The sequence below is a fragment of the Hoplias malabaricus genome, chromosome 6, assembly GCF_029633855.1.
Source record: "Hoplias malabaricus isolate fHopMal1 chromosome 6, fHopMal1.hap1, whole genome shotgun sequence".
Classification (NCBI taxonomy): Eukaryota; Metazoa; Chordata; class Actinopteri; order Characiformes; family Erythrinidae; genus Hoplias; species Hoplias malabaricus.
In genome coordinates, this window is record NC_089805.1 from 1412196 (window position 1) to 1439979 (window position 27784).

General features: G+C 40.0%; 1 protein-coding gene across 6 annotated transcripts in view; it reads left to right on the forward strand.

Annotated features, from left to right (window-relative positions):
- LOC136699314 (glutamate receptor ionotropic, kainate 5) overlaps nt 1-27784 on the forward strand; it is a 208560-nt gene that overhangs the window by 160995 nt on the left and 19781 nt on the right. For all 6 annotated transcript variants that reach the window (XM_066673929.1, XM_066673931.1, XM_066673934.1 and 3 more), the window contains 4 exons: nt 2321-2434; nt 19498-19607; nt 22778-22951; nt 24974-25139. In XM_066673929.1, the coding sequence (XP_066530026.1) occupies nt 2321-2434; nt 19498-19607; nt 22778-22951; nt 24974-25139 (564 nt within the window). The remainder of the gene's footprint in view (nt 1-2320; nt 2435-19497; nt 19608-22777; nt 22952-24973; nt 25140-27784) is intronic.

Here is a 27784-nt window from a genome sequence, read left to right on the forward strand (position 1 = left end):
ACTGCCCATTAATTTTAAAATATGTTGCAGGCCTTCAGTGCTGCAGGATATGCTTTTGGTATCCTTGACAACAAGAAGACAACATTAAGCATTAATATTCCAGTATATTATTTGGAATTACCTTCACAGCAGTGGAAATAATAAAGATTAAAATTAATGGAAAACTTCTTAATTGGGATGCACCGATTTTGAATCTTTTGGGCCGATACGATGACCGATAATTAGCACCTTGAAGTAGCCGATACCAATATTAATAACCAATGATTTTATGATTTTGTAATTAAAGCAAATTCACACTGGATTAAAGCAAAACAGATTCGTTTTTATCATAGGGTTTCATAGAACAAGCCTTTTCTTTTCATTTTTTTTCCTTTTGTACATTTGTACATTTCTGTAGTTTTTTGTATTTAACATTTTAAGTATATTAATTGTAGTTCATGGGCAGCAGATAGTTTTGCAGTCACACAGCTCCAGGGGCCTGGAGGCCCCGCTCCGGGTGACTGTCTGTGAGGAGTGTGGTGTGTTCTCCCTGTGTCTGCGTGGGTTTCCTCCAGGTGACTGTCTGTGAGGAGTGTGGTGTGTTCTCCCTGTGTCTGCGTGGGTTTCCTCCGGGTGACTGTCTGTGAGGAGTGTGGTGTGTTCTCCCTGTGTCTGCGTGGGTTTCCTCCAGGTGACTGTCTGTGAGGAGTGTGGTGTGTTCTCCCTGTGTCTGCGTGGGTTTCCTCCGGGTGACTGTCTGTGAGGAGTGTGGTGTGTTCTCCCTGTGTTGGAGTGGGTTTCCGGGTGCTCCGGTTTCCTCCCACAGTCCAAAAACACACGTTGATAGGTGGATTGGCGACTCAAAAGTGTCTGTAGGTGTGAGTGAATGTGTGTGTGTGTGTGTGTTGCCCTCTGAAGGACTGGCGCCCCCTCCAGGGTGTATTCCCGCCTTGCGCCCAATGATTCCAGGTAGGCTCTGGACCCACCGCGACCCTGAACTGGATAAGCGCTTACAGATAATGAATGAATGAATAATTGTAGTTCATTTATATATTTATCAAAGATTTACTGCTGGTTCCGCATGAATGGTTTCTAGAGGGGCGCTAATTAGTGTAACACCGGGTTTATTTTGGAGAGCGAGGGAGAGAGCTGCTTAAAATGGAGAAAAAAAAAAGAGAGAAGTGTGTTTGAGCAAGTGTTAGAAATCGTTTATCATCGTGTTTCAGTAATAAATTCAGATGCTGAATGACTCTATATCTATTTTCATGTGTTTTATATCAGAAGGGCTCCTTCACTGAGGTGGTTGAGAATATCTTTCTGTCGTTTAACCTGCTGTGTGTGTATTTTTACACAGCTGTGTGTGTACAGAGCATCGCTGATATTTTAAACTGGTTTTCACGACTGTGAAATTTAATCCCAGAAAAAACGTACACGGAAGGTAAAGTTGTGTATTGTAGTTGTGAAAGTGGTGTCAAATTGTTGTTGCCTAATTAAGGAACTCTGGTTATAACATATTACTTTCATGATTACATCATACGACTAATAATCCAAAATAATCTGGTAATACAAACCATCCAGATCTATCGTGTCTCCTGCAGTTTGAGTAGCTGGTGTTTTCTTTTATAAATGTAATGAAGAGTGAGTTACTTTCAATGAAACGTACAGGAAAGTTTGCTTGTTTGTATGAATGTAGCAGTAGTCATCTTTTTACTCTGACCTTATAATTCAAAGGATCCAATGACATTTGAGGGAAATATCCTCACAGGAGGAAACATATTGGTTTTGGAACACTTTTTTACCACAGGGCATAGGGAGGGCATGGACAATACACAATGTTGCAGGACTTCAGAGGTATACTCACCAATCACTGGACTAGAATAAGAATAAATCCCCACATACCGGCTAAGCCATATATTCATTATGTGATGTTAAATGATAGTAAACACAGAAAGATGTGATTTATACATTTTGGGTTCATTACGAAACCACATTTAATTTCCTGTTTTTTTTTCTTTATAAATTTAGTTTCCTGTACAGACTCATACCAAACTCTATAATTAGACTTAAACTGATGTGTTATTGGCTGAAAAATGGGTTTAAACACAGGTCAAAGTGAATTTACATGGCTTTCTTATTTTATTCTCACTGTCCCGGTTTGAACTAGCTTTGTAATCAACTTATTGCCTTTTTTCTTTTATGATTATCTTTCGGTTTTTATGAGGGGATTAAGTTTTGCTCATCTGAAAAGCCTCTCTGAGATGAGTATGATAAATAGCAGTGTCTATACTCATTTGTTTTTCTCTCTTTCTCTCTTGTTCTTGCTCGTCTGTTTCTCCCTCAGAAAGCTGACCTGGCTGTAGCAGGTTTTACCATCACCTCTGAGCGGGAGAAGGTCATCGATTTCTCCAAACCCTTCATGACCCTGGGCATCAGCATTCTCTACCGTGTCCATATAGTAAGTGACCACTGTGAATCACCTCCATATCCTGTATGTTAGGCTTTTTCACTTCGGTCCTGGGATGATTTCACATGTGCTACGTCTGGTTAGGTTTCACAAAACACCTGTTAGAGTCAAGATATCGTGTTAAAGTTTGAACGGGAGAAAATGAAATGTAGATACTGTACAACAGACATCCAGAATGCATTATGGGAGATAATAAATAAATACATTTATTCTTAATAACTAAACCTAACTTCTGTATAATATTTACTGGTATTAAATATGAATTAATTAAATATTTTATTAAATACATATTCGTTTTATTTTTATTAATACGTTAAGCATCTCAAGCAAGCAACATTATTTTTCATATTGACTTGCAAAAGTTACCTACCTTGTGTCTATACTTGTCATCCATTTTATCAGCTCTACTGAACATACAGGAATACTTTGTCGTTCTACAATTACCAGCTGTAGTCCACCTGTTCCTCTGCATATATTCTTATCCCCATTTCACCCTGTTCTTCAATACTCAGGACCCCCACAAGACCACAGAGCAGGTATGATTTTGGGATGAATCATTCTCAGTGCTGCAGTGTCACTGCTGTGTTAGTGTGTGTTGGGCTGGTATAAGTGGATCAGACACAGCAGCACTGCTCAAGTTTTTAAACACTAGGTGCGGCCCACTCCCGACACATAGGTTGTCCCAATTCTTAGAAACCTCGTTATGTTGCCTACTGAGATACCTTAATCTAGCTAACTTTTAATGCGGCATCAAACCATTCCTCAGCCACGAAGGCAATTCCATTATGCAACGCAAGCATAACTCTCATCTATCTCAAATAATTAAAATCGCAATAAAAATGGGAAGATTATCGTGCTGAAATTCTGAGGTGATGCTAGCAACTGAGGTAAGTAAACACTGGTTGCGTGCAGTGGACAGGAACAAACTCTAACTAGAGAGATTGAATAATCTCTCTCATGAAGACAGGTGACCATTAGAATGCTGCCTACTTAAGCAGCTTACGTAGTCAGTGCCAGCTCGATAGGTTTTGGGACAGACCCACTGTGCCCTCACTGTCCACAGGAAGCAGTTGGCTGGATATTTTTGGTTTGAGGCCTTTTCTCAGTCCCACAGTGACACTGATGGCTTTAAAAACTCCAGCACCACTGCTGTGTCTGATCCACTTGTACCAGCACAACACACACTAACACATTACTAGTGCTGCGTTCATATGCAGGTTGTATACAGTAGTAAATAGGACTTCACTCTGTTCGGGTGTTTGGTTGAAGATCTGCCCACTGTATACATTGGCCCTAAAATGTGATATATTAAATACCAGCTAAACACTTTGAGTAATATCAAATCTGATCATAATATTTGACTTTTATCTACAGAAATCATACATAAAGACACAATTCAAATTTATTTTTGCCATTTTCTCCAGGTATAGACGTAAACAGTCGTGATATATGTCACATCTCGTAAACTCATGTATCATTGTCATGCTCTTTATGTGAAACCAAGGCATACGTTGAAGTGGATATTTAATGACACATGAACACAACACTCCAACAAGCAACAATGAGTAACTAACATTAAGGATACAAAGGGAGCTTATAAAAGAGAACACATTAGGAACACCTATGAACCTGGTCACATGACATGTTCAGGGCTCACAGGTGCAGGGCGTGGCTACAGGACAAGATGGAAAAACATGGAACAGGCTTAACCCCTGACAATCATCTAGAATTCAGAGAATACGACTTTGTCCGCCATTTGGATGCCATTTACAAGTGGAAAATTTGGTATTTCCCAGTTTCTGACATCACTTGAATGCTGCATTAGCATGTCATCGTCACTGCACCTGAGAATGGTTCACCCCCCTGATCATACCTGCTCTGTGGTGGTCCTGACAATTGAAGAGAATGAAATTGAGATGAGAAAGTATGCACAGAAACATGGACTACACTCTGCAAGTTTAGAACTACAAAGCGCACCTGATTGGTCAATGGAGCTGAAGAAAGTGACAGTGAGTGTTCCAGTGATCGTTCAGTGTATTCTGCAGTATATGGCATACTCAAAGCTGTGTTATTATCTAGGTTCACGCATTGTTTGACTGACTCCTAATGTTGAAACACTCATGTGCGAGTAGGAACTGTTAATTCCACCATATTTCACAGAGAGAACTTAAGGTGGCGCCACTACACCGTCTGTTGTTAGTTCAGCCATATTTCACATTCCAGTTCGTGAACTAAATTTGGAACCGTCCGGCGGTGACCAGAGGTCCTCTTTTCCCTGGACAAGTCTCTTTTTGGGACCTAAAACATGTGTCTTCAAGGGGTCAGAGAGTTGAGAGCTGAATTTGGGACAGACTTCAGCGCTGTAGGTCCTCCATCCACCGCGGTGCAGCTCAGTGTTTTACTGGAGCCTCGAACAGAAATGTGTTGAACGTTGTTGAGCTACAGGGGTATTAATATGGGCTACAGGGGTATTAACCCATCCAGCAATCCGTGTGCTGGAGCAGCACTCAATATCTTTGGGTTGAGCTGGAGTAGCACTTCCAGAATGAATCATTAATTTCATATAAATTATATCACAATGATCTTTTAGGGTGTACATTGAAGAAGGTACCTGGACAAAAGTATGCATTGACATCCAAGCTTTATTTTTCCATCGTCGAAGTTACATTTAACAACTTCAAATGCAAATCACGCTAAAAGAAACAAAATCATTTTGGGGTTCAACAATGTTCATTTTTGTGTTGGGGATAACAGACTAGCTGTTTCTGATTCACTAGGGTCGTGTACGACAGTTTGGCATCGCTTTAGAATAAGACTACACTTATAAACTAGTGGTGTGCGTTTCTTAAAACCTTAAAAAGACCGCCAATACATTTAGATCGCCACCTTTTAAATAATTCAACCTTAAGAAACCCACAGTTTTATTGAGACATCCTCCTTAAAAATGACCTTTAAAATCTTGGAGACTGCCTATGTATTTCTGTGTCCCTCACTTCCCTCCCCCTCATTCTCATTGTCCAAACATACCGTAGCAACAAGGACACTCTGGGGATCGATTTGGTGTAAATGTATTTCACATTGAGTGATAATTGATCGACAATCTCAAATTTACATGCGCTAGAAAGGGGACGTTTCTCTACCATTTTAAAATTTAAATGAAGCCTGTAGGTGAAAGTATAAGGAAACGTTTGGCTGAAAATGGAATAATGAAATAGGGTCAAGGACATTCATTTCAATGCACACCCTCCAAAGAAATGCTTATAGCTTGGAAAATCTTTCCCCAATCGTTTAACCACATATACCCTTGCGACAAGGAGACTCTGGGGATTTTTTTTTTTTTTTTGCAGTTTAAGCAAGAATTGTGTTATGATGAGTTAAAAACAGAACAAAATTTTAAAACACTGCACGCTGAGCCGTTCTGAAAATACATTGCACTCTATGGGAGCCGAAACCCTCCCTGGTGCTGACCAAAGGAGCTAGTGTGCAATGACATCATGCAGTTTAGCCATCCCCCATTCAAATGAATGGAGTGATTTTAAAAGAAGGGTACAATGGGAAGGATGATACTAGACGTGACGGGTCCCGGTGCACCCAGGTCCTACCGTGTGGAATCTCGTGGCCATAGCTTTAAAACCAGTTAGACCGAAAAAAAAATCCACTGAAATGACTGGGGAAAACAGAGCGAAAAATGAGTGTAGCTGTTAAACGAGTGCAGGTATCCAAGCCCGCTTTTCCTCAACAAGACGCACATTTTCCAGGTGGAACCAGAGTCAATATCTCAAACTGTGGGACTAGTTAGCCAGACAAAAAATTGGCTGAATAATAATAAGAAAAAGATTTTTTTTTTTTTGACTGATTTAAGAAGAACAAATATATTCTTCTTATATATAAATTTGTTCTTCTTATATAATTATTTAAAATTTGTAATAATCTTTACTAGTTATTATGTAATGCATTGATACTAATTAATAATCAGTTATAACACATAGATAGAAAGTGCAGCAGTGCCGTGTTGTTTGCCAAAGAGTGAACTCACATCCATTTACACTGTTAAACCTCAGATCTTGCCAGATATTGACCTCTTCTCCATCAGTCAGCATGAAGCCTGTTGGCTTTATTGTATATTTGTTAATAGGTTTAACCATTAATTTAATCCAGTTTTTATATGTCAGTGACAGTGTGGTGTGCCTAAACACGAAATGACAAAATTCACATTGTCACGTACGAGCGGGATTTTTATCATGACATTTTCTGTAATTTCTGACTCTTTAAATATTAGACAAAAAAAGAGGTCACTGTCACACTTCCTTTGTGTTACAAAGGATTATTGACTTTTAAAGTGTTTACATTCGAATTAATTAGCATGTAATAAACAGGCTTTTAAACCATGTATAAACCTTCTTAAGTGTAGTCTTATTAATTCTTACTTACTTACTTACTTACTAATTCTATTTTAAAAGTGGTAATGGAAGTTAATATTTTAAGCAGGATTTTGGTAATTTATGCCCAAATGTGTTTTAAACTTCTCTGTCACAAAACATAGATATTATTTTGAATTTCTGTGATTAAACAAGGAAATTAAAAATTCATTATTTAGTAATAATTTAGGCTAGCGTTTCATTGTTTCTTGAGCACTACCATGCAATATGACCTCCAGAGTGCCACTCAAAGCCAGCAGCCGCTCATTTGTCCATACAGTGGACCATAAGTTTTGAATTCACAAAAATTTACGTCAAAATTTTCCATTGCCTGTACTCAAGGAGCTCCAGAATAGTGCATTGTTATTACGCAGGAACAAATACAAATGTCTGTTATGGCATGGTGAGCAAGCAGCTATGGAGATTTAATGTTTAACTGGTTTGTCAATGTTTCTGTACTCTCCTGTGACTGTAAGAGATTTAAAAAAAAAAAAGCCTAAAGTGATGTTTACAAAGGGAGGTGTGCTTCAGTTATAATCTCATTAGGTGACTTTTACAATTTCAATAACAAAAAATTTCCTAACCATTTGCTGGCTCTCCGTTCTGCTTGAGTGCACGAAACCCGTCTGATGTGTTTATGAAGCCACAGTGTCTGTAAATGGAAAAAAAAAGTGTCTTGGTCAGATATGCTAGGCTTTCTCTTGCTCTGCTCACGGCAGAGAAAAGGCATCTGGAATTTCTTTAGACGACGGAGAGAACTCCAAACATGAGGGTATTGCTCTATTCCTGCGGTGGGCGAAATATATTTTTGCTGTTTTGCATTACTTAAGGTGACAGTGTCTTCAGATTGAGGAGACAGTTAAGTGTTTAACTGAAAGCGCTACAAAACTAAACAACTTGAGTTACGAATTAATTTCTGTGGTAATTCAAACAGTTAAAAACTTCACCACAAACAAACAAATGTCTTTTTTCCTCAAACATACTTTTCCACCTTACAGCATTTCCCCACAGTCGTAGCCATCCCCTTTATGACAGAGCAGCGTGTGCTTGGTCTGGATTTTCCAGAGAAAGGTTGAGTGTAGATTTATTAAAATCTGTATGCAGGTAGTTGGACTAGTTCTCAAAATTGAGATGTTGTGGACTGTGTGATAAGAAAATTTAAAGCTACCAACTAATTAAAGCAACACTATGTAATATTCTACCTTAAAATTACAGCTTCACAATTATTGTGATGCTTCACTGACCTCTAATGCTGAATAGAGAATAGAGCCTTTGACATTGCTACTCAGGAATCTGGATCAAATAGATAAAAATAGTGCTTCTATAGTGAATAGGGCACACAGGCATAGCGCTGGTCGAAAGACACCAACCATATATTGTCAATCAGGGTACAACTTAGTAGAGAAATATACAGGTAATTAGGTCTGATACTTGTTTCTGAGTATAAGAAGCTCTAATTAGTACATCACAAGTGAACAAGCAGAACCAGAATTGTGGAACAGACTCGAGGGCTCCCTGAGGTATCAGCTCCTCTTGGGTTGACAAAGCTGAGTGAATATTTGCGTTAAAAATTTTAAACATCCAGATTAATTACGTGCGTTAACGATTAAAACCTAGACCTAAAAACTAAGACTGTGCCTGAGTCCTGAACTTTGACCGGAAGGACGTTCAAGTTGTGGGCTTATTATGAAAAAGCTCATCCCCTGCGGTAATAAATCTAGGCACAAACAGGCAGCCAACACTTGTGATTCAAGTAGGCATGATGGTTCATAATGAGTTCGCGCAAGTACTGAGGGGTGAGGCCATTTAAAGCTTTACATGTCAAAACAGGGAATGTAAGACTTATATAATATATATATATATATATAGCTATACCATTCATTCAAGGTATATATATATCATTTATATATATACCTTCACACCTTCAGCTCTGGAGTCAGTTGGGCTTCCTGCACTAAATCTGCTTTTTAAAGCAGGTCTGCCAGCTCTCCATGTACTCACTCCTTGATTGCTCCTGAGGTGGAAGTGTAACTGCATTACACACACTGACTTAGCAATGTTCTGAAAGTGCTACAGTTAGCATTCTTAGCTCTAAGGAGGGGAGGGGAACTCACTCTGGTGCCAAGCCTTTACAGCAGAAGTTCCATTTCATACCCAGTTCCCTGTAGCATAAATGGAGAGAGATACTGAATACTCAGTGGGATGTGTTGCCTGAATGTGGATTGTCACAGATAAAGCCCTCCTCCTGAGACCGAATTAGGTTTTCTCCACAGAAATAGGTGGAATCTTCTCCATTCCTGTCCCTGCAGTAGTACACATATATGTAAGAGCATATGAAATATAATCAAACAGCTTCTTTAGCCTTAAAATTTCCAGCACATTTTATATTTTTTCTCTCTCTTACTCTATTACTCTCTCTCGCTCTTTCGTTTTTCTGTCATTCTTCCATTGGCCAGTTTATTAGCTTTTACAGTAAGCCTTTCTTACTATTTTTAGCTCAGGATGTTGGAAATTAATCATAGCTGCTCATTTTCCCCTTGCTATTTACATGGAAGAGAAAACACATTCTATATGAGGTAATATCCATAATAACCCTTGAGATGCTGCTTTCATTTGAGTCATGATCCAGAACCAGTGTGCTATTCGTTGATGCGTTCCCTACACTTTGCTTCTCTGAAACCATATTCACACCAAACAAGGTTGCAATTTCAGTGAAGTAAACTATTCGCACCAAATCTAGTGCTTTTCATTTTCTAACACAGTCAAAAATAGAAGAGGAAGGTAAAATGGATTTCTTTTCTCATTGGTGATGGTGACAGTTATTTTAAATTGTCTATAAAAACATCCAAACATTCTATAAAAACATTGCCTTCTTGAACACAGTATAGAAACTAAATAGACAAATCACAGTACCATTTCAACCATTTAGGTATAGCAGCTAGCTATTAAACAAGATCACTTTTTCCAACTAATATAGTACCTTTCATTCATTCATTCATTCATTCATTCTCTGTAACCGCTTATCCAGTTCAGGGTCCTGGTGGATCCAGAGCCTACCTGGAATCATTGTGCGGGAATACACCCTGGAGGGGGCGCCAGTCCTTCACAGGGAAACACACACACTCACAGACACACATTCACTTACACACTCACACCTACGGACACTTTTGAGGCGCCAATCCACCTACCAACGTGTGTTTATGGAGCGTGGGAGGAAACCGGAGCACTTGGAGGAAACCCACGCGGACACAGGGAGAACACACCACACTCCTCACAGACAGTCACCCGGAGGAAACCCACGCAGACACAGAGAGAACACACCACACTCCTCACAGACAGTCACCCGGAGGAAACCCACGCAGACACAGAGAGAACACACCACACTCCTCACAGACAGTCACCCGGAGGAAATCCACGCAGACACAGAGAGAACACACCACACTCCTCACAGACAGTCACCCGGAGGAAACCCACGCAGACACAGAGAGAACACACCACACTCCTCACAGACAGTCACCCGGAGGAAACCCAGACAGACACAGAGAGAACACACCACACTCCTCACAGACAGTCACCCGGAGGAAACCCACGCAGACACAGAGAGAACACACCACACTCCTCACAGACAGTCACCCGGAGGAAACCCACACAGACACTTCAACCCTGAGGGTTTCCTCAGGGTGACTGTCTGTGAGGAGTGTGGTGTGTTCTCCCTGTGTCAGCTTGGGTTTCCTCCGGGTGACTGTCTGTAAGGAGTGTGGTGAGTTCTCCCTGTGTCTGCGTTGGTTTCCTCCAGGTGACTGTCTGTGAGGAGTGTGGTGTGTTCTCTCTGTGTCTGTGTGGGTTTCCTCCGGGTGACTGTCTGTGAGGAGTGTGGTGTGTTCTCCCTGTGTCTGTGTGGGTTTCCTCCGGGTGACTGTCTGTGAGGAGTGTGGTGAATTCTCCCTGTGTCTGCGTTGGTTTCCTCCGGGTGACTGTCTGTGAGGAGTGTGGTGTGTTCTCTCTGTGTCTGCGTTGGTTTCCTCCGGGTGACTGTCTGTGAGGAGTATGGTGTGTTCTCCCTGTGTCTGCGTGGGAACAAGTAATTTAAGGGCACACTGCAAATGTTAGCATTAGCAAAACTATCGGGAACTTATCCCATGGCATTGGCCAAGTATAGCAGAATCCGCAAGACCTAGACTGGCTCCCGCAGTGTAAAGTGCTGAAGTGTGGTATTATTTTGGATTCCACAACAAAGAAGGCAATACAAACTACATACATGTTCACTTGTGTGTGTGTGTGTGTGTGTGTGTGTGTGTGTACACTTTTATTTTTGAGACAAATATTTCTGATTTCTTTTAGTCAGATTCCTTAGGTTGGATGTTACAGGAATTATTCACATGCAGGATTTTTGTTTCTTTGTTTCTTATACCGTGGCACTTTTTCTAAAAATTGCAATATATTGCAATTTATCACAATACATCAAATTGTAACTCTTGTATTGTGATATATATTGTGCTGCCAGGTTCTTGCAAATGCACAGCCTTAATTTCCAGTGGAATATGGCGTTAAATGTAATATTGTTATTGGTTCTTATTTTGATGGCTGAATCATTAGTGCTGGACTGTTACAAGCGATTAAATCCATACGTTTACTGGACATACTGTAAACACTACACACTTGGCAGAACTGCAGCATGCTGCCTAGTGTTCTGGTTACTTGCCAGTGCTCGTAGTCAGTGTAGCCTGCAGTACACCCACCACACGCAGAGTCACAATGCAGCACACTCAAAATCTTCATCCCACTCACATTAATATATGTGCTTCCAGCTCCTGCTTCCATCCATGTGCTGCTGTGCTTCTGCTCCTAGTCAAACTGCTCCGTCAGCTCCTCTTTATACAGGCCACCCAGCCCTGTGCTCCGTCAGCACACACTTCCCTTTCCTTATTTTAACTAGAGGCACGAAGTACACCAGCAGCCAATATATATAGTCGTATACGGATGTTTTGGTGCCCCTGGTCAAGTAATAAAATTATGGTTTGTTTTGTTATTTATAAGTGAATATATGTTTATGACCAGTCTACCAATACTAAAACGGTTGCGTTACCATGCCAATCCAGTAGGGGGCCATAGTACAGCTTACAGCTAGTTTAAAAGCTCTAGATCTTAATAGTGCCTTATATATTTCTTATACAGCATTATTTATGTTTATCCATATGTGGGAAACTGAAATCTAGTGCCATCTGTGTGTATACATTGTAGTTTTCATTCCTTATATATCAAATTATATAAGATATAAGAGCTATTTGTGTTTAAGCCAGAAAGAGGCATGCTGTGTAATGTTGCCCATAAATATGACACAAATGAGTTTTCAAAAATCTCTACCTTAGTGAGTGTTTTCATTTTTCCATATTAACCATACCAACATTTATTCCATACTGGTACATTCCAGTTTTTAATCCTAAAAATAAACCTGGTGCACTCTCAAACCTGCTGTCTTCATGTTCCGGGGTAACTTCTTGGCACGGAAATGAAAGTGATAAACATGTCCAAATAAACAGAACATTTGATGCAAAAATAAGAATGTAGCACATTTACAACAGAAAATCACAGGCCACAAACCACCTTAATTATTTATGAAAGCTATGCGAGTAAATTCCAGGGAACTCATGCAAGTGAAGCCACTGCTTCTGTTTTTCCCACTAACAAGTTAAGTCACTTTAAGCTGTAGTGACTGCAACCTTTTTGTGCTTATTGATCAGACTCGTAGAACACCAGAGTCCCTACAGAACTGCTTTGACTGTGACATTTGGTTTTTAAGAATGAACTGTTTATTCCTGCTCTTGCTACCGGAGCTCAATGGTATTTAGGTCCTAACTTTGATGAGGCCATTCTAAAACCATTCTGATGAGGTCATTACCTGTTTTAGATCAATGTCCTGCTGCATGATGCATTGGTTTTTCAGCTACAAGGCAGTGCAGATATACAGTATATGGCCAAAATATGGAAACACCTGACCATTATATCAGTCCGAGGCTGTTGGATATCCAGTCCCAAAACATGGCATTTGGAGTCCCTTGTGGGAAATTCCTGTGCCCATTCAGTCAAATGAGTTTTTATGAGGTCAAGCACATTGTCAGTATATTCCAGAAGTGTTGGGTTGAGGTCAGGGCTCTGTGCAGGCCACTGGAATTCCTATACTCAAACTTGTCAAGCCATGTCTTTTTTAACCTTACAGGGACAGAGCCGTGCAGTAGCTAGGACCACTTAGCTACTGTTGAGGTTAATGCTAAAGTAAACTTAAAGGCAAAAATGATCATTCTAGGAAACTGCTGTTCTCTCTGGTTTGTTTACGTTCAGAAGCTCCACATATTCTAAGGTGGAATGGTATTTTTGAGAGGGGAAAAAATGACTGTTGTTTGCACGTGGGTGAATTTAACTTGAATGTAAGTTTTTATTCATTGTGTGAATTACCAAATAAACTCATCTGTAACTCGAGGTTTAGTTTTGTAGCATTTTAAATCTGTGTTTACTTTCATGCCGTTAGCGCTCCTCTGAATTTAGAGTCAGTTCCATCTTAAGTGATACAAAACAGCAGAAATAAGTAATATACCCACCTATGGAGCAGGAATAGAACAATTTCCTTGTCTCAGTTCATGCTTTTCAAGCATTGGAGTTCTCTCCACTGTCTAAACACTTTCAGATGCCATTTCTCTGTTGTGAGCTGAGAAAGAGAAAGCTTAGCAAACTGGAGCCGAATCATTTATTTATTTATTTATTTATTTATTTATTTTACCCATTTAATGACACTGGGGCTTCGTAAACACATTAGATTTCCATCTATGTTTCCATCATGCAAACAGACTGGAAATCTAGCAAATGGTGTGGAATCATCCTCAGAATTTTATAAAAAAATTTTGAATTTTTTTTTTTTAACATTGTCTTTAAACAGGTTTAAATCTTGAATATAGCATTTATTTATCTATCTATCTATCTATCTATCTATCTATATATAAATACTACACAACAGTTATCATAAAATGACAAGAGTGGGAGTATGTTTTTACACCTAACATGTAAAATAGTTTTGTTTACTGTAGCATTAACATGAACCTCCACAGGAACTGAGGGGCGAAACCATGAAAAACAGCCCAGACGATAGAAATTTTCCTAGCAGTTCCTACATCAAAATATTTAGAACACTATCATGAAGGACCAGCATGGAATTGATGATAGCTGGTTTAATGCAAACCACAGTGCTCTTAGTGTGTATTGAATTTTTGTGCCTGTCTACACTCCCCAGGAATCCTGGGATTCATCCATGTACTTTTTGACTAGCTTAATTGTTAAAACTCCTAATTAGTCAGCAGTGTGTCAGCAATAAATTCCCTTTCTTTCCATGGGTGTCATGAACATTGGTCTTAGCCAAGGCTGCATTCAGAGGGTTATTTTGGTACTTCAAAACACTGGATGATTTTAAGCCTTGCAAGAGAGCTAGAATGAAATCCACCCCAGGGATCTCACTATTGCATGGAGAGTATGACCCTGGCTGTGGTTCAGTAGAGCCTCTGGAACAGAAACTAGCCTTAATATTAGCGTATAGCCATGTCAAAGGTTTGTATACTGGAAAGGGGTCTTTCAAATCAATTGTTTGTTTACTAGAAGGTGCAAACATAGTAATTCTCTGGGGCTTAAATAAAGGACACTGACATGAAATCCTCACAAATGTTGGCCATTTTAAAGGGAAACCTACCACATAATTGACTGACTTTTTCTTACATTTGGCTTTAGATCATTCTCAGTACTTCAGTGACAATTAATCGTTAATTGTATGATAATCGTATGCACTAGTGAAGCTGTCTCAGACACTGCAATGTTACTGGAATCCTTACACACCTTAATATCACAGCTGGGTTGAAAACGGTGTACCAGCCATAAAAAAGCATGTGTAATAATTACAGTAACAATTCAATATATTTAAACAAAATTTGCCAGTTTTCATATTGGACAAATTATATAACATATTATTAATAACAAATACTCTAAAGTCTTCCTAATAACTTGTGGTTGACTTTACTGCTTTTCCCCACAGATCTGGTTGGCTGAGTAGTATCACAAGACATGTGATTGATCTAAACCTGTACCGTAATGGCTAGAAATATTAATATTAACACAGGTTAAATAAATTTATTTTAAAATTAAATCATTCTCAAAAAAGTTTATCAGCTATAAGTCTAGGTCCAGATAGGACAGGATCTGGGTCAGAACTGGGGCCGTGGTCCACATATTAGTCACCCTGTCATATAGTAACAAAGTATGTGTAAAGACGTATGTGAATGTGCAAGTGTGTGTTGCCCTGTGATGGACTGGTGTCCCATTTAGTGTGTGTTCCTGCCTCGTGCCTAGGGACTGGGTAAGCTCCAGACCCACCATGACCCTGAACTGGATAAGCGGTTAGACATGAATGAATTAATTAAATGTCTATATGCGTTATGACTTCTTTCATGACAACAGACAACAACCTACAGAAACATCAAGAGGCAGAGGTCATACAGCATTCTAGGGTGAAACTACCTAAAGACCTTTTATGAAAAATAATGATTGCTGGAACAGATGTTTACATAGTCCTATGTTGGTGTGATGTAGCCTGTTGAAGTGTTATCAAAGCCTCTAAAATTATTCTTAACTTCATTCAGCACACAATATGCGATGGCAGTGTTATGAATGAGCTCAGCAAGCCTAGGCCCACAAACCTATATTGTAGGCTAACTCAAAATGACAGCTCAAATTAAGTTTTAAAATCGTATGGATAAATAAAACAAAATAAAAAGAAATGTACAAGACAAATGGTTTGAAATTGACTGATTAAAATTTATTAACATACTGTTTGCTAAGCACTGCTATGGGTTTATCAAGTCCTGTGTAAACATGAAGCTGATCCAACATGGCGCCCTCTGTGGCGAACGTGTTTGCTCGCTCTGCTCTTGAATGCCGGCTTTTTATTAGTTATCTAGTTATTCATTGTATTTTCTCTTCCATTTGGCGTTCTTGGTGAGGAGCAAAAGAAAGAATTTCATTGTACACGGAACCTGTTCCTTACTGTGACAATGACAATAAACTCTCTGAACTTTGAACATACCGTATAGCATGAGAACTTTTATCTAAATCTACAAGTACTGCTGTGTGAATCTAAATTTCATAAATTCTAGAAATTGCGAGTAGATTAAAGTTATGTTGGTGATTACAGCTCCTTTCTGGAAAGCAAGAGATGCAAGGTATTCTCATAAACTCTTATGAGCCCTGAGCTTTGTGTGGGTTGTCTAGTATACCAGTGTAACCTACTGTTTTATTTTATTTCCTGCTACAGTTTATGAATGTCACTAAGCTAATGGCACATTTCTTTACACCCCAACCCACACCCGGCCTGTTTTACTGAAATCCAAGTTTACCTTACATGCATCCACCAATGACTGCATTTCATCTAGTCAGCAGTTAACCATAGGGTCTTCAATTTACATTGATAGATGTGGTGGGAAGGAGCGTACGTTATAATCTGTAACTCTAAACCTACAACAAATAAGTTGCTAATGATTAAATCGATATAATTGTAAAACTACAAAGTGCTCTTGTATGGTCAGTGGATCTCAGAGAATGGATCGTGAGTAGAAAGAAGGAGGTGGTCATAATGTCATGGTTGATCAGTGTATTTTCTGTAGTGTTTCTGTTATTCATTCATTCATTCATTATCTGTAACCATTTATCCAGTTCAGGATCGTGGTGGGTCCAGAGCCTACCTGGAATCATTTCTGGAATTGTTTCTGTTCCATCCATCCATCCATCCATTATCCACCGCTTATCCGGGTCCGGGTCGCGGGGGAAGCAGTCGGAGCAAAGAAACCCAGACCTCCCTCTCCCCAGCCACCAACGCCAGCTCCTCCGGGGGTATACCGAGGCGTTCCCAGGCCAGTCGAGACATATAGTCTCTCCAGCGTGTTCTTGGTCTGCCCCGGGGCCTCCTCCCCGTTGGACATGCCCGGAACACCTCTCCAGGAAGGCGTCCAGGAGGCATCCGAACCAGATGCCCGAACCACCTCAACTGGCTCCTCTCGACGTGGAGGAGCAGCGGCTCCACTCCGAGTCTCTCCCGGACGTCCGAGCTCCTAACCCTGTCTCTAAGGGAGAGTCCAGACATCCTGCGGAGAAAACTCATTTCAGCCGCTTGTACCCGCGATCTCGTTCTTTCGGTCACTACCCAAAGCTCGTGACCATAGGTGAGGGTTGGGACGTAGATTGACCGGTAAATCGAGAGCTTTGCTTTTCTGCTCAGCTCTTTCTTCACCACAACGGACCGGTACAGAGCCCGCATTACTGCTGACGCTGCACCGATCCGCCTGTCAATCTCACGCTCCATCTTTCCCTCACTCGTGAACAAGACCCCGAGGTATTTAAACTCCTTCACTTGAGGCAGGATCTCAACTCAGGAATTGTTTCTGTTATTTATTGTAATTATTTTGGTTGAGGGAGTAATAACTAAATACGGCACGTACAAATGTTTTGCGTCTTTTAAGACTATCACATCTTAGTTAGTTTAAGACTATCACATCTTAAACTTCCGCATCCAATTTCTTCTAAAACTAAGGGCATTAATTGACAGTTAATCCCCTTTGGAACAATTACAGCTTCAAATCTGAATTGATGAATGATGCTTGTAATGTAAACATAGCCACAGTGCAGTTTCTGCAGTGCTGAGCCCACATTTGAAAATAAAGGTGCTTCAAAGGGTTCCGTTTGGTTCCATAAAGAACCATTTTTGCTAATAATTTAAAGAAAGATTTTTAAACCTTTAAAAGGTTCTTCAAACTCACACATCACTTTAACACAGTTTTTTTCAAGGATGTTCTTCACTGAAGGAACTCTTCAAAGCACCTTTATTTTTAAGAGTGTGCAGAGACTACACTATGGCTATGTTCACATTACAAACCTTAAAGGTGCATCAATTCAGATTTTTACTCAGGTCAGATTGACTGTTCATATTCATAGATGTGAATGAATCTCCCTAAAACCGCGCCTATGCGGATATTAATATGTTGTTTACTCGAAGTATAAAACTGTTTATAATTGGCTATAAACTTCACATCTTCCAGTCGAACTCGTGTCCTGTCTCTGTGTGTGGAGTTTTAGTTTTATAATCTATGAAATGCACTATATAAGAAGTATAACGTCATTTGAGATGCAGCTCGAGCCTCTCCTCTATTGCTGCTTTGCCACGCTGCTGCTGCTGGCTGAGGCGACTGCACTAAGTGCATGTGTACAGGTGAAAAAAAAAAACTTGAAAATGGATCTGACCTTTCACATTCATGCCACTTGCCCACAAATTGGATATGTATCCGATCTAGGACTCCATATGAAAGGTCAAACCCGAGTCACATTTAAGGTAAAAAACTTCCTGATTTGAGTCACTTCAGCCTGGTAATTTGAACATAGCCTACGTAACTTTTGAAAGACACCAACAAACCCCATTCCTTCCAACTCCCCTTAATTTCAGGACAGTGCTGGAAAAATTCAGTTACACTCTGCAACGCTAGGGGGAGCCCAGGAGCAAATATACCATATCCTACCTAGTGTTAACTTAAATACATGCTGGAACATTGCTATCAAGGTTTGTATTCAGTCATAATTAACAAAGTGAATGATCATAAAAGCCACTTCAACTTTTCCCAAAGGTGTTAATTTGTGCAAAATATGTCCAGACAGCCTCTTTTTATACTTCTACAGTCAACACCTAGCACTGGGCATGGTGAGATTTATCTGTCTCCTTTCTTGCAATTCTCTGGGGATTAGGCGAGCAGGTTATTCACAGTTGAATGTTTGTGTCCACAGTGGGTGCACATTAAAGTGATTTATTTCAATACGTATTAGAATTGAAGAAACTTTTGTACATACAGTATTCTACTTGGTTCAAATTCTTGCTTTTTTTTGTTCACCTTCTGTCACACCCAGCTTTCTTTGAGGAGAGACTGCCCTCTAGTGTACCTCTTTCAGCCCATAAACATCTAGCATAGCTTTATATATAATACATGACACACTAAGAATGCTAAGGTCCTAATTACTGCTTCATTAGACAGAAGAACTCACTGTGCTACTACCATGGATACTTCATACAGAGACCCATACCAGGTGTAAAATTAACATAGCTTCAAAGGAAAAAAGGGGTGTGTGTGGGAGGTCTTATGCTGCCATTAATTTAATGAGTTAAGAAAATCAGGATACCATTATAATTTTACTAATTTACTACCTAATTAATGAAAGAGTAATCAAATCTCTGAGGAGATTTACAAATAAAGCATTCACTCACTATAATATCCTCTTTAGGAGCAATAAGACCACAGTTTTATCTGGAGAGAAGAAGACATCACTATGGCCTGTGATAAAATAAATAACTAACTCAGGTGATATCAAATGAAGCCTCAAGAATACATTCATTCATCCATTCATTGTCTGTAACTTTGCTATCCAGGGTCGTGGTGGGTCCGGACCCTGCCCGGAATCCTCAAGAATACAAGCCTTGTATAATTTAAACTGGAATATGAGGCATTTTCTTCACCGGTACATGTTTACAGTTAACAATGTGAGGAGCTAATTTTGTTTTCTCAACAGGGCAGAAAACCAGGCTACTTCTCCTTCCTGGACCCTTTCTCTCCTGCCGTCTGGCTATTCATGCTCCTAGCATACCTCGCTGTGAGCTGTGTTCTCTTCCTGGCTGCCAGGTAACTGACACACAAGAAAAACAACATTAAATTCCATTAAATAACATGATTTTTCAGACATATGATTGCATTAATTTTGTTATTTTATTATACATTTTTTTTGTATCACAGACTATATGTGTGTGTGCATGCATGTGTATTTTATTTTTATATAAACTATACATATTGTGCTGTATAACTATGAATTGTAATGCTACGTTAAATAAGACAAAACCTTTCCCAAAATGTTGACATAGAGTTGAAAGTACATAATGGTCTGAAATCGCTATATATGATGTAGCATATACATTACCCTTCATGAAAACTAAGGGGCCTAGCACAAACTCTAGACCATTATCACTTCTTCACCAATCTTAACAGTTGATGCTATGGGTTTTAGTAAATAGCATTCCCCTTACATCTCAGAACCCCAGATTCATGCGTCAGAGAGATAGTAAAGAATGATACATTGCTCCAGACAACGTTTCCTACAACTCCAAGGTGGTATTATTATGAGGCTTCTGCAGATAGCACCACACAAGTTTAGACTATAAACATCCTCAGGGTATGGTAGTATTTTTTGATTGAGAAGAGGTGGTACAGTGCAGTGAATGTCTTGTCTGATGTGTGAAATATGGGTCACAATGTACATGTTATTTATTGCCAAAAAGGATTGATGGTTTTTGGGTGTGAAGGAAGTAGCTGAATTTGCAGGTGTGTTGAAGGACATGTGGGTCTACCAGCCGTGCCAAAATCCCAGTCTAAAGGAAATTCTCCTCAAAATTGTGGCCAAAAATTAATGTGATGGACAGGGACCACTGGTGAGTCTTAAAGCTTGGGAATGGAAATATCTTTGTGTTTAGTCCTTCTACAGGTCAATGAAGGTCCTTCACAAACAAATTCTGAAAGAACACTTTGCAGAGAACTGCATACTATGAACATATGGATTGAAGTGGCACACAAATGGCCTTTGCTCACTTCTGGGTACAGTGGGCAAAGAGACAAAAATTGGGCTGTTCATGATTGCCTTATTTGGTCAGATCTGGTTTCTGCTTGTATGTTAATAATGCTAGGCATTCTGTTAATTGTAGACCTCAGGAAGCCTCCAATTCATGCTTTTCCACTGCATGGATACTTTTTTACTGCTTAGCTTTGCTTTTTGCTTTTCCAAGCAAATTTGGTACATGGTAGGAACTGGTATATTTTTTGTAGTCCTTGCTTTCTAGCGGTTTCAAGTAAGCCGAGTAGTGGATATACGTGACGTAAACTTTGTAGAGCACTGATTGTCCAGAGACACCTGTCAATCACTAGCAAAATTTAGCTGTTCGTAAAATCCTTAGGCTACAGCAGAGATCACATTTGTTTTATCTGACTCACATTTGTGTTTATTGTGCAGTTCGCAAAATTACCCCGTGGTCTTTCAAAGAAGTTAAAATGCTCATTAGACTGGTGGCAAACCAAAATCTCCAGCCAGTGAGAGCCAGATGTGCAATGAGCAAAGTACCTGGTGTGGGGGTGCGGAGCTGTGTTCATTCCCCAAAAAACGAAAAGAAAATAACAACATGCAATTACACAACAAACAAACAGCATTTTAAGCCCAATTTATACCTCTGGTTAGACTCCACGCAGAGCCTACGCCGTAGTCTACTCAAGAGCCCTACGCTGTTGTGAGCATTTATACTTCTGCATTACTGTCTGCGTCGCTCTGCAACTACACCGCCAAACCACTAGCGTTGAATCTCCAACGTTTTCCTCTACACTCTGTAGTACACAATGTAGTGGTGCAGTAGAATTACTTCTGTAAATCTTTAAAGTGCACTAGTTAGGGAGTAGGTTGTTGTTTGGAACAGAGCAGAGCTTAAATGAGGTGCCAGGAAAGTAACTAATACAAAGCTGGCATGTTTTTCCCATGTAGTATCTCTTCTCATTGAGTTATTTTTATTCCTGGAGACCTCATGGTTTTTTCCTTTGTTCAACATTTTTATTCATCCCTGAAGCCCACATCATGTCTAAGGAGATCTCTTGCTATAAATGTGCTGCTGTCTGCATCTCTGTGTGTGGAGAGGAATTAAGTTCATGTTTCTGTACCTCTTCGGTTCTGTCCGACTTCTGACCAATCACAGTCATTGAGGTCTGCGTAGATGCGACGCATAGTTACATTTCTAGAGAGGTGCGTGTCAGGCTACACCGTAGAAATCACTCTACGCCATAGGTGACGTCAGCACGTCACCTATGGCGTAGAGTCGATGCAGAGGTATAAAATGGACATCTGTGTTTTGCCTTTTGCTCATCGTCTTGCCACGGATCAGGGATAGGATAACATTGTTATTCCAAGTATTCCCAGATGTGAATTATTGTGTTCAAAGGGCTGCAAATATGACTGACTTGCATGATGAACATTCAGGGGCATTCGCGCATCTGGACTGGCTTCACCAAATCCCTAGATTTGAATCCCCTGTGGGACTACTTGGATCAACAAGTAAAACTATTGAAGTCAGCTACATCTAGAGTCTTGTTCAGTCCCCGACAAATTGAATCACAGCGGCTATTCATGCTTGTTTAGGGTTTATATATATATATATATATAATTTACTAGTAACTTATTCAGGTATTAGGTTAGTTCTAGTACTAACCATTCACTCAGGACATCAAGGTGAACATTGTGGTGTAGACACTGATGCGGTTGTGTAACCTGTACCTCGATGTTTCCATTAATCTTTTCCACATTCTCTCCTCCTCCCCAATTCCCTCAGCTCTACGAGTCATTAACGCACACTCCTACACAATGCCACTTTAATGTGTTCACATATTACAACCTTCACACATGAAGACGCTTCTACTTTTTTCGGATGTAGGTTATTCTTTCCTAGGTGCACCCACATCTTTCTTTCTTTCTCTCATAAAGAACACAATTATTTCCGTGTCTGTTGAGTTATGCACAGTTAATCATAGAATAATGGCTAAAGAATTAACTGTAGTAATGACTCTATTACAGTTTGAATAATCCAGAAGCTAATGATTATTTTCCTACTGTCTTTCTTTTATGTTTTTCTGACCTATTTTCGGTTTTCAGTGTATATGTAATTAATTCTGACTGAATTACAGTACGCTTAATTCAAACGCTAAAGGTGATCATTTTTCTGTTTGTATTTTTACAAATGTTACCCCCCCCACCCCCTCAAATCCCCCAGGCTCAGTCCTTATGAGTGGTATAATCCCCACCCTTGTCTGCGGGAGCGCAGGGACCTGCTGGAGAATCAGTACACACTGGGAAACAGCCTGTGGTTTCCGGTAGGAGGCTTCATGCAGCAGGGTTCGGAAATCATGCCCCGAGCTCTCTCCACCAGATGTGTTAGCGGTGTCTGGTGAGTGCTTGTGTGTATGTGTGTGTGTGTGTGTGTGCATGAGATTGTAGGTGTTTTTATGAAAGTGGGAAAATGTTACAAATAGTGGGAATGTGATGGAGATGTCCTACTTATCAGCTAAGAACATGTATTTGTACACAAAGGCATTTAATATTATTCAATTTAGTATGTCCTCATTTACAAGGTATCAAGAATTATTCATCACATTATTATATTAGGAGATAACAGGTACAGTATCAGGTCAAAACCTTACCCAAATAGTGAGGGGGTGGGGGGTATTTGTCTTAGGGACTTTCAATTGGATGTACCTGGAGGACCTAGTAGTAAACTGGAAATATAAAGGCTAGGTCATGCTTCCTTCAAGATATTTTAAAAAAAAACAGCCACTGCTCCTTTTATAACAGTTACAAACACATGCTTGCTATTTGCCTAATTCTGTTATGTTAATTAACCCTCTCGTGGATTCACTGCCATAGAGGGCTGTGGGATGACTAGGGGTTTAAACTCAAATATGGTCATTTAAATGTATCAAATAAAACATTAATTAAACCATCAATGAACCATGAATTAAAGTATGCATTATTGTTTGCTGTAAAGTATATGTGCTTTTTTTTTTAAATAAAAAAATATGACCGGGGCTTGTAAACTTATGTATACATCCATAAACTCACACCCATGCACATTCACATTCCCGAGCCTTTCCGCATATAGTCAGATGAGATATAAGTGCTTGAGCATATGAGCTGAGTGTAGGAACAGATTGCAGTGGAAGAGCAGAGACGGGAGGAGAGGGAGGGGGCTCATTTGTCATCTGAAGAGGAGAGAAAAGAGAGGAAAGAGGGTTTAAATCATGATCTGAATCCCAGTTATAAAATGTGCATAATTTCACCCCGTACGAACTCACTGAAATGCCAGACTGAGTCAGTTCAAGTTTGAATTGAGGCTGTTCAAAGGCAGTTTGTAAAACACATACAGCATCTCCCACACACTTTCAGATCTTACAGATCTTACACTCAGTCAACTTGGTTATAATCTGCACAGACATACAAAAAGACAAACAAGCACATTTCAAATGCGTTATGTCATAAACAAGTGATATCAGCAGTAGTGCAAAACAGAGCTACCCAAAGTATAGCCTGTGGGAACATTTGAGATATATATATATATATATATATATATATATATATATATATATATATAGAGAGAGAGAGAGAGAGAGAGAGAGAGAGAGAGAGAGAGCAGATTAGCGATGGAAACACAGCATCACTAACTCTTGAGTACCAAAGATAAGTTATGTTTTCTTTATGATGAAAAATGTATCATAACTAATTTTCACTCTTTTTGTCTCTATCATGTGCATGCACCCAAATTCAGACAAACCTCATATTTCTTCTCCTACCTCACTTAATTCTTCCAGGTCTGAGCCCCAAGCTGCTGTGTAGCATTATTTTTCACCGTTAAAACTTCTGTATCCAATGCTAAAGCTCTCCCTTATTCAGAAAATTAAGATTCTAAATTTAAAGTATTCAAGTGGAAGTGAAGAAGTATTCAAGTTGTATACTTGATTCACTGGATTTTATATTCTCCGTCATGTTGAGCTGTTCTACGATGTTGTGTTGCCACCAGTTTGAAAAGATATGCGAGGCCAGCCTCCACATATCAGAGGAAGCATGTGTCATTCAACCTTCCAGCTTAGTGGCATGGTTTGGCAGGTAGAATTTGCATGACTAGACTTGGGAATATAACTGGGTTAAAATGGATTAATAAGCTTACTAACCAACTTACTTAGTAACTAAATATGTGACTTGAACAGCATTTGGCTTAGTAAGGTAAGCTTCCTCCATATGTGGCATAGATTGTACTGCAGTATGGAAGACTGCCACCTCAGCGAAATATAATCTTGGGCCCTGGATCACTGGCTTCATTTGTTAAATTAAAGTTTAAAAAAATTGTGACAGATATTACCTGGTGCTTTAGTGTGACCTCAATTTGTGTGTTTGTGTTTTATGTTCGGTTCATCAGGTGGGCGTTTACACTGATCATCATCTCCTCATACACGGCCAACCTGGCTGCCTTTCTGACTGTTCAGAGAATGGAGGTGCCCATTGAGTCGGCGGATGACCTGGCGGATCAGACCAACATCCAGTATGGCACCATCCATGGGGGCAGCACCATGACCTTCTTCATGGTAAGACTTTTGTTTTCCTCTGAGTTTACCCCACACCTCTCAGGAATAATTTTTGCAGTAATTCATCATCAGACAAGTCAGACTCCAGGTCTAGGACTTTAGGGTCCTTTAAGGCATTGTGGTCATGGGCATGGTAAATGCCAATTGACAGTTGGGGGGTAGAGAAACACACATGTGGTCATGTACTGATACATTTGTGTATAACACTTTAGCACATGTAAAACAGTACTGTGCAATTAATGAATCCATTCACTCATTTATTGTTTGCAACAAGCTTTTCACGTTCATGGTCCTGGTGGATCCAGTGCCTACCTGGAATCATTGGGTGCAAGGCAGAAACACACACTGGATAGGGCACCACACACTCAAACATTCACTCACACTTCTGTACTGGACTCTTCTGCATGGCCAATGGAACCTACCAATGTGTGTTTTTGGCCTGTGGCATGTGACCGGAGCACCTAGAAGAAACCAATGCAGACACACACCAAACACCTCAGAGACACCTGAGGGTGGGGCTCACAACACCAGGACCCTGCTTTCCCAATGGTCAGTTAGGCTATGTTCTGTTTAGAGTTGTGCAAGTAATAATATAATAATAAAAAAAACAGTTTGAGGGTGTGTTCAGATTGTAAGCTTTTGTTTGATTAAAACAAACCTTGGTGTGATTGCTCTGTTAGTGAAGTTCGGTAGAGTGAGTGTGAAAACTCCTTTACGAATTCTGGCATTCACCAAACAAGCGAACTGAGACCATCTGAGCAGGTGGGTCTGGGACAGTGTCTAATCAAACTCTGGTGCAGTTCGTTTCAAGTGTGAATGCAACGTGAACCAAGGGCATCCACACGAACCAAACACAGTGCATGATGTACCAAGATGTAAAAATAATCGTGCCATGAGAGAACAGAATATAAAACAAACAGAGAACAGACCTCCTAATGTATTCTCTCTGTAGTAGATCCCCTGGTTCGGGCAGTGGAGAATTTCTGGTGCGCTTTTGACTCCATTTGCTCATTTTGACTCAAGACTGTCTTGCAAAATAAAAGTCATAAGTCACTTTTTACTTATTAAGATCATATTGTAAATGTGTCAGTGTGAACTCAAACCAAACCAGGGCTAAAATATAACAACGTATCATTTTCTGGCTCTGTCTGGTAACAGAACTACAAGTCTGAGCACACCCTGAGTATCACAGTCAGTCCACATTTGGTGGGAGCTTATTGTGTTATATGGTTCCTAACCTCTGAATTAGCAAGTCCAAAATACAGGTATTAGAAATGCAAGCTTAGTGTCGAAGTCCAGGTTAGTTCTTTTCATTTAGGGCTGGATTCTCAGACAGCAATTAACCTTAGTCCTGGACTATATCCTACTATTTTTTAGTAGAAAGTCACGTTTCAAAATGCTGCCAGTTCTCTCAGCTCCACTGACCAGAAAGGCCACTTTGTAGTTCTACAGACTGTAGTCCATTTCTTGCATACTTTGTGTGCTCCCCCATCTGGGTGACGGATCATTCTCAGTTCTGCCGCGACACTGACCTGGTGGTGGTGTGTTAGTGTGTGTTGCACTGGTATTTGTGGATCAGACACAGCAGTGCTGCTGGAGTTTTTAAACACTCACTATCCACTCTGTTAGACACACCTACCCTGTGGTAGATGTAAAGTCAAAGACAGTGGATCATCTGCACAGTTTGTGTTGGTCGTCTTCTAGTCCTTCATCAGTGGACACAGTCTAGCAATGACACCGAAGGGCTTAAAACTCGAGCAGCCCTGCGTTGTCTGATCCACTCGTACGAGTGCAACACCACTGCCACGTGAGTGTCACTGCATCGCTGAGAATGATCCACCACCCAGATCATAACTGCTCTGTGGCGGTCCTGACTATTGAAGAGCAGGGTGAAAGGGAGCAAACAAGGTATGCAGAGAGCAAGAGCTGGACTGCAGTCTGTGATTATGGAACTATAAAGTGCCCCTGTCTTGTCAGTGAGTGTAGAAACAAGAAAGTGATCAATGTTATGGTTGATCTGTGTATATTGCTATATTAATTGTACTGCCAGTGAAGTATTGACAGCAATGTATATGCAGATCAAACATGTATGTAATAAGTGATAACATTAAACAGCAGAACGGTGAAATTATCTCTCTAAACTGATTGATTTATTAAAAAGAGGAACTGTAAATAGTATAAATTTAAAAAGTGAGTTGTAATCTTCAGTGAGATAAATATAGCAGGAGTGCCATGCCAACACTACAGAAGGCAGAAAAGGAAAGATACACTCTTTCTGTAGTGTGTGTGGGTGCTGTGGAGTTGGTGACTGAGAGGCCTAGCCAGTATCTCTAGAGGTTGTGGAGGATGTTGTAGGCTTAAGTGTGATCAACACTCCAGCACAAATATTCCTCTGAATTTGTTGGATTATCCTCATCTTATGACAGCAGAGGCCAATTGAGATGAACAGGAGACCACTCAGACCTTGGAGTTGGAGACCTTTGATGATATGAGAGCTTAGAAACATAAATGGAAATCCACTTCACTATTTTAATGCTGGAATTGATTACAGTCCTAGGCATTAGAATGTGTCCTGTATCTATGGCAGCATAACAGTATCTATCCATCCATTCATTCATCCATTATCCACCGCTTATCCGGGTCCG